At 44.7% G+C, this 15,514-nt stretch overlaps 1 protein-coding gene across 10 annotated transcripts in view; it reads left to right on the top strand.

Annotated features, from left to right (window-relative positions):
* ERC1 (ELKS/RAB6-interacting/CAST family member 1) overlaps positions 1 to 15,514 on the top strand; it is a 553,011-nt gene that overhangs the window by 518,448 nt on the left and 19,049 nt on the right. For 5 of the 10 annotated variants that reach the window (XM_074938919.1, XM_074938886.1, XM_074938901.1 and 2 more), the window contains one exon: positions 435 to 623. In XM_074938919.1, the coding sequence (XP_074795020.1) occupies positions 435 to 623 (189 nt within the window). Of the gene's footprint in view, positions 1 to 434; positions 624 to 15,514 lie in introns of those variants that run through there. The other 5 variants (XM_074938938.1, XM_074938958.1, XM_074938929.1 and 2 more) reach the window with 1 other exon arrangement.

Raw genomic sequence — 15,514 nt, 5'->3', positions numbered from 1 at the left:
GGACAGACAACCTGTTCTGTGGCTAATACCAAACTTTATTCTCCAGGTCTATCAATCTGGCACCTTTTAGCAACACAAAATTCACTTTAAAAAATTAAAGCAGGGAGTTATGATAATTGGAGTGTTGTAGTGCAATAAACACACTAAATCTATACAGTTAATACTGTTTCAGTTCTCAGCTTACATTCTCTCTACTTTTCATACTAACAAGCCAGCCAGCATCACCATGCCCTCCCAATTGCTCTGTTTCTTCCTGCTTTAGTCCAGTGTAATACATTTTATAGGACAGAAGGGTTTGGGGGATTTCATTCAGTATTCTTTCAGCTTTTACATATTATGGGACGTTAAGATTCATAACTTAGGGATTGGTTTTTGACTTCTCAGTGGCTTGGGGTCTCAGACCGACCCTGACTATTCCTGTTTTCTTATCTCAGATAATTCAGCCCCTTTTAGAACTTGATCAGAATCGCAGCAAATTGAAGTTGTACATTGGACACCTGACAGCCCTCTGCCATGACCGTGACCCCCTGATTTTGCGTGGACTCACCCCACCTGCTTCCTACCACCTGGATGATGACCGAGCAGCTTGGGAGAAAGAGCTGCAGAAGATGACCCAGGAACAGGTGAGCCTGTCTACAGATCTATCAGTGGTAGAACCTTTGAAGTGTTTTTACAGATCTTGCTGATGTGGCAGAGATGCTGTGAAATGAATCCATGAGAGGTGAATGCAGCTAGAAAAGGCTCATTCTTCAGTTGATTGTTTTTAAAACAATAGCCATTTAACCTTTATTAGATACTGTACCTGTTTTACAGTAATTGTGCCAACTGAGGGCATGTTGCATTCACTCGCCGTTAGGCAATATAATTGCTCAATAGGAACCATTCTGAATCTGTTCACCTGTATGTTACCTAAACTTTAATTCTGTAGGATGGAACGCTGTGAAACGTCACTACCCTTCACTTTTACCAATTAATAGATTTTAACCACCTTTTTAATAATATAACCTAATCACATGAATCTTAAATATTTTGTAGTTGGTAGCATACTTACATTGTAAAGTACAGAACAAATTTGTTCTTTGGAACCAGCATATTACCTCATGTATATGTACAGTGGTTAATGAAGGTATGTCTGATGACTAAGGCTAACTTTTAGGTACGGTATTTTTAGTAAAAGTCATGGACAGGCCATGGGCAATAAACAAAAAGTCACAGCCTGTGACCTGTCCATGACTTTTACTAAAAATACCTGTGACTAAGTCTTACCTGCTGGGGGGGGGGGGCGCTCCTGAAGACTGCTGCTGGAGGGAAGGGGGGGCATGTGGGGGCGATGCTTCTGCTGTGGGGGCCAGCCCATGGCCCCCTGCCGCTGCTGGGTGGGGCGGCCCGTGGCCCCACTGCCGCTGTTAGCAGTGAGCAGCCCAGGCTCCCCCACCCCTTGCCGCGGTTGTGGGCAGGAGCGGCCTGAGACCCGCACCACCAGCACTGGTCCCAGACCACTGCTCCAGGGCAGTGCTGGGGACCAGCTGCCTGGGGCTGCCATAGCAGTGGCTGGCCCCGCGGCTTCCCCAGCTTCTGGGGTGCCCTTGAGGTCAGCCATACCAGCGCTGCAAAATTCACGGAGGTCACAAAAAGTCACAGAAGCCATGACCTCCGTGAATGATTCACAACCTTACTGATGATCTCATTGCAACATGTGAATGTGTGGGTCTGCCAGGCAATATTAATGCTGGGCTCTGATGGGTTGACCTTTAGGCACAAAGGCCAAGATTGTTAAAAATTGATGCCTACAGTTAGGTTCCTAAATTCATAATTTAGCATCTAAAATGGACTGCTGCATGCTCAGCAGTTTTGAAAATCAGGTCTCCTGCTTAAGAGCCAAAATATTTGGGAGCCTAACTTTAGACATCTATTTTTAAAATATTGACTTAATGCCTGATGTTCATGTCTGAGATTATGTGTTATTAAGACTCCATAGTGGTCCATGAACTTCCATATTTATATTTCTTTCTTCCAGCTCCAGACAATTTCTTACTGGACAATTCAATATTTCTTTCATCAGGGAATGTGAACTTGTGTTTTGAATTTTCTTTACTCAGTGAGTTGTGAGAATGAAAGTGAATGAAGGGATAAGGCTTGGGGTTGAAATTAAGCCATTATGTTGGAGCTTCCGGCATCTCATGGTCCCTTCTTAGAGTTAATGTTTACACAAAACTCTCTTTATCCAAGACCATCAAATTCTGCTTACTCAGACAGCTGGAGTAGATTATGCGTATAGCCAGGAGAAAGAATGTACTCTGACATTTATACTATACATTCTTGTAGCGAACACACACCATGGGACAGATATGTGCAAACAGACATATGTTGTATAGTGATCACAGACTTTCTAGCTACCACTATATTGAAGTTAATTTTCAGTATATTTAGCTACAGATATATCACGACTCTATAATGTCATGTCTATGAAATACATAGAGAGTGTTATGCAGGTAAACATGATCTCACGTTAAAGGGCTATAATGACATCATATAACCTATGTAAGCAAGAAACAGAACAGAGGATCCATTTTGCTTGGTGTTTTATGAAAGCCTGTATCATAATAGAATGGAATAACGCATGTAATGCTGACAGGGTTAAAACCTTGCTATCTTGCCCAATATATGCAAACTTAAACTTTCTATTAAGCCTATATAAATCTATCTGATTTATCCTTCAATACATGAGTGTACATGTTCACACACTTGGAGTGGGATTTTTAAAAGTACTCGTCTAACTCCACTCACTGACTCCAATGGGACGAGCATTAAGCCATTGTTGAGCACTTCGAAAAATCCTACCCAGAATAGAGATACAAATCTGCCTGTTATTCTCTGCAGTAGAAATTAAAGCTGAGCTGGCACTTCCATTCTAAAATTCCTATTTTCAGATATGTCTAACTTTCTCATTAATTATATTTTGGACTGTAATTTCTTTGCTTAATCTCAACCTAGAAGTGAGTATTTTTTGGAAAGTTTATTGGAAGTATATTGAGGCATTTGTCAAATGAGCAAAAATTATTTTGGCCAGTGAAGACATGTATCAGATGCTTTTTTTAAATAGAGAACTCAAAAACAGGTTTGTTTTTAAATTTCATACTTAGCACATACATATCCTTCAGTGAAGATTATTGCTTTGGCAATGTTTTGGGGGGAAATCTTGACATTGAAATAAGTCATAGACATTTAAAATAATATACTGATCATGCACATCCATGATCTATTAATTCATACGTTATTTGGACTATTGCTTTAAGAAAAATGCAGCAAGCTCTGGACATCATGTTTTTAAAAAGCGCAGATATTTGATGTGATGAAGTTGTTCTCATTGCCACAAGTAATTCTTTTCAGATTTACAGTTATGTGAGGTTGAAGCCTTATTTTATCTCTTGAAGAATCTCTTCCGATGGGCAGTTAGTCCTCATTGCACTTCTCTCGTCCTCAGACTTGCTACCTCCTCATTTTTTATACTTTTCATTTAAATGTTTTAAAGGAAATTATATATATCACGATCTGGCCAAGTCACTGTATGAACGGCAGTCTGTTGTGAGTGGACTCAAGAGCTCAAGTGCTTCCGAGTCAATTGGGTCTAAGTAGAGTCTAGTCATTGCTTCCAGTTCTGGGACACTAGGGCATCCTCCCAGGCCTAGAACTCTTTTCAGATGTTTGGGATGTGGACACCACTGTCCAGCTACCTTAGACTCCAGAACAAGTATCTGAGACCTCCTGAGCACCCCATTCACTTACACAAGCTGCCTCAGTCCCACCTAGGCTATGGGCACTCAGGGCTTCTAGTTTAACCCCCCCCAGAAACAACAGAGCAGGAAAACAAGGAACATAGGCTTAGCAAAGGAATTTCTTAAGCACAGTTACTTTATTCTTAGATCATTTGAGAGTTACAGATCTTCAGAAATAAAACAAGTGCTGAGACACTCCCTCCCCTAGACTGAGCTAACCCCTTCTTGTGAGTTTGTGGTTCATCAACATTTCAGTCTGAGCAGAGTTTCTCCTGCCTCCTGTCTCCTGACAGTCCTTTTTACATATGGTGATGACTAGTCCCCTGCACAGAGCAGAACCCCACTCTTAAATGGGGTCTCTGTCACTGTGTCATGTGCTCAAGCTGAGATGCTGTTGATCCCAGTCCTGCTTGCACTCCGGCTCCTTCAGCAGGCCTTTCTGTAGAAAAATCATTGTTCCATGAGGGTGGGCCATTAGTTGAGAGACAATCTAGACTATAAGCTCTCTGGGCAGGGACCACTGTTTTGTGTGGTGTTGGTATAGCACCTAACACAGTAGGGTCTTGGTCCACATCTAGTAGTCGTAGGCACTACTGAAATACAAATAATAAATCAACAATAAATCAATCAAAGTTGATGGCCCCAGATTGCAGTCTTGATGGCTTCTCAGTGATAGTCCTTCAACGATGTGTCAAACACCTTTTCTGGGGAAGGCAGGTAGCTGAAATGCAGCATAACAGATTTGTCCTGGAGCAAACCCAGACTTGTGCAGTCACAGTGCTAATATTTCCACACACAGTACAACATAGAGTTAATATCTTGATACCATTGCAAAATTCCTCTTCCTCTCTCCCAACTCTAACCATGACTCACGCTCTCTCTTACTGCATCATACTGCAATTCCTCATCCTCACAACCCTTTGCTCTCATTTTTTATATTCTTCTTAGTAACTCTTCTGTTTAATTTTTAATGCTGCTGCTGTGTTGCACAAAATACATAAATCTATGAAACAAAATTCATCCCTGGTACAAGCATAGTATGTTAATTCCAGAAATAAATTTGGCCCAGTTTGTTTTATCACTCCCTGACATGAGAATATGAATGCCATTTTTTGACTAAGGACTTGTCTTTATGAACAGTTAGTGCTCAGAAAGCTGGGTGTAAACCCCTACCTTGCACTAGTCTGCCACACACCAAAAATTCTATAATCCTGTTTCAAAGCAGGATTGATCAAATCATACTATAGAACTTCTTAGTGTGTAGCAGCAGGGTTCACACGGACAGTTAGTGCATGGTAGATTTACACCACAGCTTGCCATACTGGAGTGTAACTATTCATATGGACAAGCCCTAAGTTATCCACTTTCTTTATATATAATCAGAAATTTAGGGCTGGAATGGACCTATGGACCTTAGGAAGTCACAGGTCCAGCCCTCTGCACTGAGGGAGGATCAACCAAACCTGGGCCATCCCTGACAGGTTGTTTTCCTATCTGTTGTTTAAAACCTCCAGTGATGGGGATTCCATAATCTCCCTTGGAATCCTATTCTAGCTATCTTTATAGTTAGTTAGAAAGTTTTTCCTAATATCTAACATAAATCTCCCTTGCTGCACATTAACCCAATTACTTCTCCTACATTGGACTTGGAGAACAATTGATCACCATCCTCATTATAACAGCCCTTAATATATTTTGAATACTGTTATCAGGGCCTTCTCCCCTGACTCTTCTTTTCTCAAGACTAACTATACCCAGGTTTTTTTCTTAAGCTTTCCTAAGATCAGGTTTTCTAAACCTTTTATTATTTTGGTTGCTCTCCTCTGGACTTAAAGTGTAGCACCCACAACTGGACACAGTGCTCCAGCTGAGGCCTCATCAATGCCAAGTAGAGCAGGACAGTTACCTCCCGTGTCTTACATATGACACTCCTATTAATACACTGCAGAATGATATTAGCCTTTTTTGCAACTGCATCACACAGTTAACTGATATTCAATTTATGATCCATTGCAGCCCCCCGCTCCTTTTCAGCTGTATTATCACCTAGCCAGTTATTCCCCATTTTGTAGTTGCGCACTAAGTTCCGTCTAAGCTGCGCGGCTTCACAACAGCCTATTAAGTGCCATGCAGGCGCTCAGGGCTATGGCGGGGAAAGATTCCCCTCCCCCGGCCCAAACCCAGCCTGGCCCAGACCTGCCACAGCCGGGGGAGAGGTGCCTCTCCCATGGCCCCACCCCAGCCCAGCCCAGTCATGGCTGTGGAAGAGGCGCCTATCCCACGGCCCCAGCCCCAGAGCTGCCACAGCAGGGAGAGACGCTCCCCCCACCCCAGTGCTGCTGTGGGCAGAGAGCTGGGGGGAGTCCTCTCTCCCCGCCGTAGCCCCGGGGTAGCCTGAACCCCAAACTCCTCATCCCCGGCCCCACCCCAGGGCCCGCACCCCCTGCCTCAGCCCTGAGCTCCTCATCCCTGGCCCCATCCCGGAGACCTCTCCCCCAGCCATACCCCAACTGCCTGCCCCAGCCCTGACACTCCAAACCCCTTGGCCTCACCCCCACCACTTGAATTTTGTTATGTCCACCAATATGGAGGTGATGTGTCACACATCACCTCCATATTGGTGGACATAACAAAATTCATTCCACACATGGGTGGGAAAAATTAGAGGGAACACTGGTTGTGCTTTTTTTTTTTCCTTCTTAGGGGAAGTACTTTGCACTTGGCTTTATTGAACGTCATCTTGTTGATTTCATACCAGTTTTCTGATTTGTCAAGGTCTTTTTAAATTTTAATCCTGTTCTCCAAAACGCTTGCAATCCTTCCAGTTTGGTGTCATCCACAAATTGTATGAGTATACTCTCTACCTTATTATCCAAGTCATTAATGAAAATATTGAATAGTAGTGGACTCAGTACGCACCCCTACACGACCGCACTAGATATGTCCCCCTCTCTCCCCAGTTTGACAGCAAACCATTGATTAACTACTTCTTGAATAGTCTTTCAACCGATTTTGCACCCACTATGATGTTTCCTGGGGTACCCAGGATTATGAGCCACCTCGCTACTGCCTGCCTTTAGTGTAAGGAAGCCTTCGTGTGTCTGGTGTGGGTCAGTTCCCCAATTCCACCGGCCAGGGCAACACAAGCACTTCCTTCTAGGCCTCACAGGTCCTGCGTTTACTCAACAGGTTAGCAATAGGCACATCCCAACCCTTGAGCCCTCCAAGCATCTCCTCAGCATATCACAGATTTGCTGCTTCCAAAGAAACGGTTTGTGCCCGCTTATCATTTCCACCCCAGATCACTGCTCTGCTTTACACACAGCACTTAACACACATCATTTATAGTGAAATCAGTGTCAGTTTATTTAACAAAGCATAGAGATTCAAGTAGTAGCAAGCAGAAGTACTGGAAACAAAGAGGTATATATAAAACAAAATCATAAAGCCTAGACTTAATTAACAAGATGTCATGTCTTGTGGAATATTGCTCACCCAAAATCCCCACAGCATTTTACAGCCAAGCTGGCTGTGATCCTTTCATGAGACAAATGCTTAGTCAGCATGCCTCCCAGGCAAAGGATCCAGTGTCTTTTTTTGCCCCCCAAAATATACCAGTCCCATCCTTTCGTTTTATTCAGAAATAGGAAACCCCCTGCTGTTTTTCATTTTGTAGAATTCCTTTCTTGTAGATTTTGCAATCTCTCGTTTAGCAGCTGACTTGGTATGCAAATAGGCATACAGTGTGAGGTATACAGTATGCAGTACCCACATAGCCAGACAGGAAAATAAGTGTCTGTTATCTCCTACCTGAAAGGAACATTTCTAAGGTATGTCACCTTCTGGTGATCTGCCTTAACTCCAAGACCCTGAGAATAGGAGTGGGTGGATAAGGTTCTGTGGCCTGCAATGTACAGGTCGTCAGACTACATGATCATAATGGTCTCTTCTGGCCTTAAAGTCTATAAATCCAACATAATTTTCAGTATAGATACATAACTCCTTAAATATAATGAATACATACATTTTGCAATGATTGTGTTGACAAGTTAAAGAAGTATGGGCTGGATGAATGGATTATAAGGTGGATAGAAAGTTGGCTAGATTGTCGGGCTCAATGGGTAGTGAGCAATGGCTCCATGTCTAGTTGGCAGCTGGTATCAAGTGGAGTGCCCCAAGGGTCAGTCCTCGGGCCGGTTTTGTTCAATATCTTCATAAATGATCTGGAGGATGGTGTGGATTGCACCCTCAGCAAGTTTGCAGGTGACACTAAACTGGGAGGAGAGGTAGATACGCTGGAGGGTAGGGATAGGATACAGAGGGACCTAGATAAATTAGAGGATTGGGCCAAAAGAAATCTGATGAGGTTCAACAAGGACAAGTGCAGAGTCCTGCACTTAGGACGGAAGAATCCCATGCACCGCTACAGACTAGGGACCGAATGGCTAGGCAGCAGTTCTGCAGAAAAGGACCTAGGGGTTACAGTGGACTAGAAGCTGGATATGAGTCAACAGTGTGCCCTTGTTGCCAAGAAGGCCAATGGCATTTTGGGATGTATAAGTAGGGGCATTGCCAGCAGATCGAGGGACGTGATCGTTCCCCTCTATTCGACATTGGTGAGGTCTCCTCTGGCGTACTGTGTCCAGTTTTGGGCCCCACACTACAAGAAGGATGTGAAAAAATTGGAAAGAGTCCAGCGGAGGGCAACAAAAATGATTAGGGGACTGGAACACATGACTTATGAGGAGAGGCTGAGGGAACTGGGATTGTTTAGTCTGCGGAAGAGAAGAATGAACGGGGATTTGATAGCTGCTTTCAACTACCTGAAAGAGGGTTCCAAAGAGGATGGATCTAGACTGTTCTCAGTGGTAGCAGATGACAGAACAAGGAGTAATGGTCTCAAGTTGCAGTGGGGGAGGTTTAGGATGGATATTAGGAAAAACTTTTTCACTAGGAGGGTGGTGAAACACTGGAATGCGTTACCTAGGGAGGTGGTGGAATCTCCTTCCACAGAAGTTTTTAAGGTCAGGCTTGACAAAGCCCTGGTTGGGATGATTTAGTTGGGGATTGGTCCTGCTTTGAGGGGGGGGGGGGTTGGACTGGATGACCTCCTGAGGTCTCTTCCAACCCCGATATTCTATGATTCTATGACCTGTGGGTGACTGACTCTCTGTAGAGACCTTACATGCTACCCTTCAATGAACTATTATGCAAGTGTCCAACCCAGGTGATCCCTGTAAAATCCTGTGTACCTCCTTGCTCTCTGCCAGTTGGCACCAAGATGTCAGGATCCCAACACAGGCTGTCAATGCCAAGGGTCAGAGTAGGGACAAACCTGAGTCAAGAAGTAGCAAAGGAGTGGGTAGTCAGGTTCCAGGTCAGGTTGATACCCAGGGCCAGAGTCTGAGTCAGGTCTCCGGGTCCGAGTCAGAAGGTGAAGACCAGATCAAGCTAAGATCAAAGCCAAGAGTTCAGGAGCAAGGAATGGACGTGGCAGGTACATTAAATATACACAGTTGCCTGGGCACTGCCTGGAATGTCCGTTAGTTTTATATAGGGCAGGGAACCAATCAGGAGTCAGGGGGCTGCTATCTCAGACCCCTTGAGGTGGGACTTCCTATGGTCTGTCTCTGCAGCAGGTCATGGGCAGTGAAGTGCATGCCAGTTACAGCTGCCACAGGTGGCAGCATGGAGATGCCAACTGCCTAACAGCTCTGCAGGCCTGGGTTCTAGCCCCACAGGGCCTTACATTACCCCACACATACAAAGTGTCTGCTGCCGACCCAGGTCAGGGGCATGGAATTGGGACATGTGCTCCCAGGATCGCTCTTATGGGCCATAGCCCTTCCAGTCCGCAAGGTACCAGAGGGAGCCATGTCCAGTTTTTGAGTCCAGTATCTCATGGACCTCATACCCATCATGTCCTTGGATCTGCACCAGAGGGAGTGGTGGTAGAGCCTGCTGAGCAAATGGGTTGTCGATGTAGGGTTTTAATAAGGATATGTGAAACACTGGTTATATTTTGAGGGATCTGGGTAACTGAAGCTTCAGTGTCACTGAGTTGATTACCTGGCTGATGGGATATAGCCTCAGATATCAGTGGTCCAGTTTATGACATGGCCAGTTGCACTTTTTGGCCAACGGTGAATGCTGGACCTTCTTGGCGCTGGCAGTCAGTATACTGCTTATAGTATTCCTTGGCCTTGCTCAAGGAGGCCTTGATAGCTTGAGTTCTTCTTGGACCTTGTGGATCTGCCGCACCCAGTCAGCAGCTGTGGGATTGGTGGAATTGACTGGTATGGTCAGGTGAGGACAGAAGTGGAAGTGCATTTTGCGTACAACGCAGGCTCTATCAGTTATCCTGGTGGAAATTCATGAAGAAGCACAGGTATTGTTCTAACACTTGATTTGCTCATTCGGATTGACCATCAGTTTTTGGGTGATAGGCGATGGATGTGTAAGTGCTGACTCCTGAGCAACTATAGGGTTTCATGCCAAAACTATGATACAAACTATGGACCCCAATCAGTTGTGACTCACTCCAGAAGTCCATGGAGATAGATGACATGAGTCACCAGGAACTGAGCCATTTCTTCTGCAGAGGGCAGGTGTGCAGTGGGGACAAAGTGGACCATTTTTGTCAACTGGTTGACCACAGTGAGGACTACAGTGTGCCCGTTAGACACAGGGAGCTCGACTGTGAAGTTCAGGATAATGGCCACCCATTGTCTAGATGGGGGTCTCAGAAGGCATTAGAGTTCCAAGGGATTTTGAATGCAGTGGCTTGGTGCGGGCACTTGTCTCACAGGAATCAATGTATAATAAGTGGATTGTTGTGTGCATTTGGGATCCACCAGAAGGAGCGGTTGGCCACAAGGGGGTCTTGAGGTGCCCCAGATGGCCTGCTAATGGCGAGTAATGACAGAGCTGCCGTACTTCTAACTGGGGAAGTCCTGGCAGAATGTACAAATGGCCCTTGACATAGAGCAAGCCAGCCTGGACCTGGTTTTACCCCAAACTAGCTGTCTCAAGTTTCTTGGGAGGGAGCTCCTCTTCTGTAGATGAGCAGATCATTGACATGAGGTCTTGGGGGATTGTGGCATCCAGTAAGTTCCAGGGCTTAAGAATGTGTGGGGACTCCATGTGGCGGGGGTGGGATCTTGTGGCTGGTGGGATATTCCCCTCTTCAAGACAAGGCACTGGCAGTCTTGTTCTGTATCCCCCAATGGTACATGATTGTGAAATTGAAGCCTGTGAAGAACAGAGCCCAGCAAAGCTGCCTCTGTTTCAGTGCTTTAGCTTGGCAGAGGTACTTTAAGCTTTTAAGATCTGTGTATACCTGTACTGGGTCCCAAGGACCCTCCAGATAATGGTGCTACTCTTCAAAGGCCGCTTTGATAGCTAGAAGCTCTTTATGTAGAATTTTGTAATTCTGTTCAGCTGGAGTGAGCTTCCACGCATAGTAGGTGCAAGGGTGGAGGTGCTGTTGGGGACCATGTATTTGAAGAGAGTATGGCCCCACCTGCCACATTGGATGTATATGTCTCAACGACAAAAGGTCATGCCAGGTTGGGATGGAACTTGAATCAGGTCACTGGTAAAGATCAATTTGACCCAGTCAAATACTTGTTGGGCCTCCAGAGACCAGGTAACGGTAGATTTTTTTGGGGAAGATGCACTGTCATTGGGGTGATTTGGCCTGACAACCCAGAGATGAAGCACCTGTAAAAATAGTGAACCCCAGGAAGCATTGCAGCTCTTTGATATTGGGGGGGATGTGTTGTTCAGGATCCTCGGAAAAGATGAGGATATTATGCAGGTAGACTACAATGTACTGGTCTAGGACATCATGGAATAACTTTTTTACAAAGTGCTGGAATGTTGCAAATGGCATTACCAGGTATTCATAGTGGCCGTACCGTGTTTGAAAAGCTGTCTTCCATTCATCCCCAGTTTGAATTCGAACCAGGTTGTAGACCCATCCACAGTTTGAGTTTTGTGGCAGAATTCATTACAATTCTCCTGGAACACAGAGAGGACACTGGACTTTAAGGTGCGAGTAGTGCTCACCGTGCCTGGGACGTGCCTCAGTGAGGAGTGGGGAGCATTATCTCAGGACTTGCCCAGGCCAACCCCTTATACCGGGGTCATGTTAGAGCTCCTGATGGGCAGCTGACAAGAGTACGGCCGGATCCCCCACAATAGAAACATAGCCTGAGGTGGCAACAGCACCGTTTTTCCTCAGGAGTCACATGGCAGCGGGTGCTATCCAGCTGCATGGATTTGGGGTTAAGGTTGGAGACAAGTACCAAGGGGCACCAGTCGAGTGGTAACACCAGAAGCCTTCCTTTCCTCTCATAATTTGCCAAGCCTATTGTCAATGCATATGAAAGATATCTAGGTTGGGCAGGCCTCCACGTGAGCTAGCTCATCCTTAATCTCCTTGCGTAGTCCCCACCAAAACTGGTAGACCTGGGCCACTACATTCCACTCAGTGTTGGAAAGTAGTCACCAAAAGTAGGTGGTGTAGGAGGAGGTCAGTCCCTGCCCCTACTGCAGTTTGCAGTTTGCTAAGCAGACACAGTGGGGATCATCAAATATAGCAGAAAATACTCGAAGGAAGGCATCCCAGTTCAATCGTGTCTGGCTTGCTCGTTCAAGTAGGGGCAAGGCCCATCCAGTGCATCTCCTGTCAGGAGGCTAACAATGAGTCCCACTTTTGCAGAGGGGGTAGAACTGTGGGAAGAGCAGAAACAGAAGGTGGCATTGGTGGTTAAACCCCTGGAACTTTTGGCAGTCCCCATTCAAATGTTCTGGGAGGGGGCCTGGCTCCAGTTACAGTGCAGTGTTCTCATTCTGCAGCCTGGTCACCTGTTCTCATAGCTCTGGATATCTGTGGCATGCTGTGCCAGTTGGGCCCACACTGTCATGTTTTCTTCATGGAACTGGGTGGCTTGCCTGTGCAGAGCTTGGTTCTCTTCTGCGAGGTGTGATACTTGGTTCAAGACATGGGGAGCTCCTCCTGGGAGTAGTCCAATACCCTCTGGAGCATGCTGGCCAGTGAATGGCCCACTGCCTCCATGCTGCCCTCGGGTAAGCCTTCAGCATGGCCTAGAGTGGTCTAGACAATCTATCAGGATCCCAGCACAGGCAGTCAAGACTAAGGGTCAGAGCAGCGGCAAACCTGAGGCAGTGGAGTGCGTAGTTAGGTTCCAGGCCAGGGTCGATACTGAGAGTCTGAGTTAGGTTTCAGGGTCTAAGTCAGAAGGCAAAGTCCAGATCAAGTGAAGGTCAGAGTCAGGAATGGTCATGGCAGCTATAGGATATCCATACTGTTGCCTGGATGCTTCCTGGAACTTCCCTTAGGTTTATATAGGGCGGAGAGCCAATCAGGAGCCATGGGGCTACTGTCTCTCAGACCCCTTGAGGTGGGACTTCCCATGATCTTTGTCCACAGTTGGGCTGTGGAGTACAAGCTTGTTGCAGCTCCTGGAGATGTCAGCTGCCTGGCAGCTCTGAGGCTTGGGGTCTTACACAGGGATCCTATGGTCACACCTAGCGTATAGTAGTGTCATCTAGACCTCATTTCCCTAGTTTGCTTATGAGAATGTCATGTGGGACAGTGTCAAAAGCCTTACTAAAATCAAGATATATTTTATCTACAGTTTTTTTCCTATCCCCTAAGCTAGTAACCCTGTCAAAGAAGGAAATTAGTTTGCTGTGGCATAATTTGTTCTTGACAAATCCATGCTGGCTATTACTTATCAACCTATGATCCTCTAGGTGCTTACAAATGGATTGTTTAATAATTTGTTCCAGTATATTTCCAGGTATCAAAGTCAGGCTGACTGGTCTGTAATTCCCCAGGTTCTCTTTATTATGCTTTTTAAAGATAAGCTGTTTGCCCTTCTCCACTTCTCTGGGACCTCACTCATCCTCCATGAGTTCTCAAAGATAATTGCTAATGATTCCGATGTTGCTTTAGCTACTTCCTTAAGTACCCTAGGGTGAATTTCATTAGGGCCTGCCGACTTGAATACATCTAATTTATATAATCTTTTACCTGTTCTTTCCCTATTTTGGCTTGCATTCTTTCCCCCTTGTTGAATATATGGTCACACTTAACTTTTTTAGTAAAATAGACCTCAAACACCTCAGCCTTCTTAATGACATCCGTTATTAGCTCCCTCCCTACTAAATAATACTAAATACTAAATGTTTCTCTTTCTGCTAATGTAGTTATAGAACCCGTTCTTATTGCCTTTTATTTCCCTTGCTAGGTGTAACTCACTTTGTGCCTTACCCTTTCTGATTTTGTCCCTACATACTTGTGCTATTCCTTGGTATTCATCATTAGCAAGTTGTCCAGGTTTCCACTTTTTGTAGGGTTGGTTTTTGATTTTCAGATCATTAAAGAGTTCCATATATATACACTCACAGATGTGTGTCCAGTACATACACACACCAGTGGAAGATGTATTTTGTTGAAAGGGCGTTTTGTGGGGCAGTGAGCTCTATCCTGATTTCTAGCCAGAACATTTTTGCTCTGGTTTTCTTCTTTTGTGATGTTTGAACTTGTTTCCTTGAAATTTTGGCTCAAGGGCTTGAATTATAGTCCAAAAAAATGAAGCAGCAGCTCAGCAGCTAAATTATAGGAGACTAACGGAAGACCTTGTCTACACATGGAGTTATTCCAGAATAGCTATTCCTGAATAACTCTGTATGTGGACACACTTATTCTGAACTAAGTATGCCTTGTTCCTGTTCCGCTTTGAAAATGGATTAAGCTAAACAGGAACAAAGCACTCTTGTTATTCAGGAATAGCTATTGTACTTTAAACTCACGTAAACCTTAATCCAAATTAACTTTAAAATACCAACAAACCCTAGCAATTCAGAAAGAACAGGCCTCTGAAGGTAAATGTGTCTGTAACAGGACCTAGATGTGGGGGTAGGTCCTCTGCCTTTGTAGACATATGTATTAGAAATACATCACACTGTACCCTCGCCCTGTATGGCTGCATAAACATAAATATTCCACCTTTTTCCCTTAAAAGCTGTTAACCCATGCACAGGTAACTTTCCAGCTTGGAGGAAAATGCCACAGCCCATTCTACCCTCCCCTTGCTCAACTGGATTTTGTTTCAGGATCTGTGGGTCAAAATACAAACAAAGAATATTTTTCAAATTATGAAGCACTTTATTTATTGAAGTCTTAGTACTTTTATCTGCCTAACTGCATTTTCCCTTTGTATTTAAAGTATTCCCATGGGAGAAAGAGGGTTAGTTTTCCAGGTTCAAAGAAGACCCCAAGGGAGCAATCATTCACATCTTGGAATTTTAATGAGTTTTGTAAATTACTTCAAATCTGGTGCATTAAATTCAGGCCTGTCCCCTCTAATATTCTCTTTAGGAGATAATGCTCCCCCAGTCCCAGTGTGAAAAAAATTAATCCTCTTGAATGTTAATAACACTAACGTGATTAGGGTGGGCACGTTAAACTGAAAACCAATAATGTTAAAGAACAAGGGAAAATGTAGCCACTCTCTTACCAATCAGATTTTTTTAATATAAATTGTTTAGAATTCTTTTATATATTATTACTTTTCTTGCTGTGATTTCAGTGCAGCAACTTCTGTTGGTCGAGGCTAGTCCTGGATTCGTCGTAGCTGTGGGTAGAAGCTCTGTGCCTCATCATAGCCAGTGCTCTTAGTACCCTACTGGGCGAGGCTGGGACA

The sequence above is a fragment of the Natator depressus genome, chromosome 1 (genome assembly GCF_965152275.1).
Source record: "Natator depressus isolate rNatDep1 chromosome 1, rNatDep2.hap1, whole genome shotgun sequence".
NCBI lineage: Eukaryota > Metazoa > Chordata > Testudines > Cheloniidae > Natator > Natator depressus.
The sequence above is the reverse complement of the archived record's forward strand: the minus strand, read 5'-3'. Positions and strand labels throughout refer to the sequence as shown.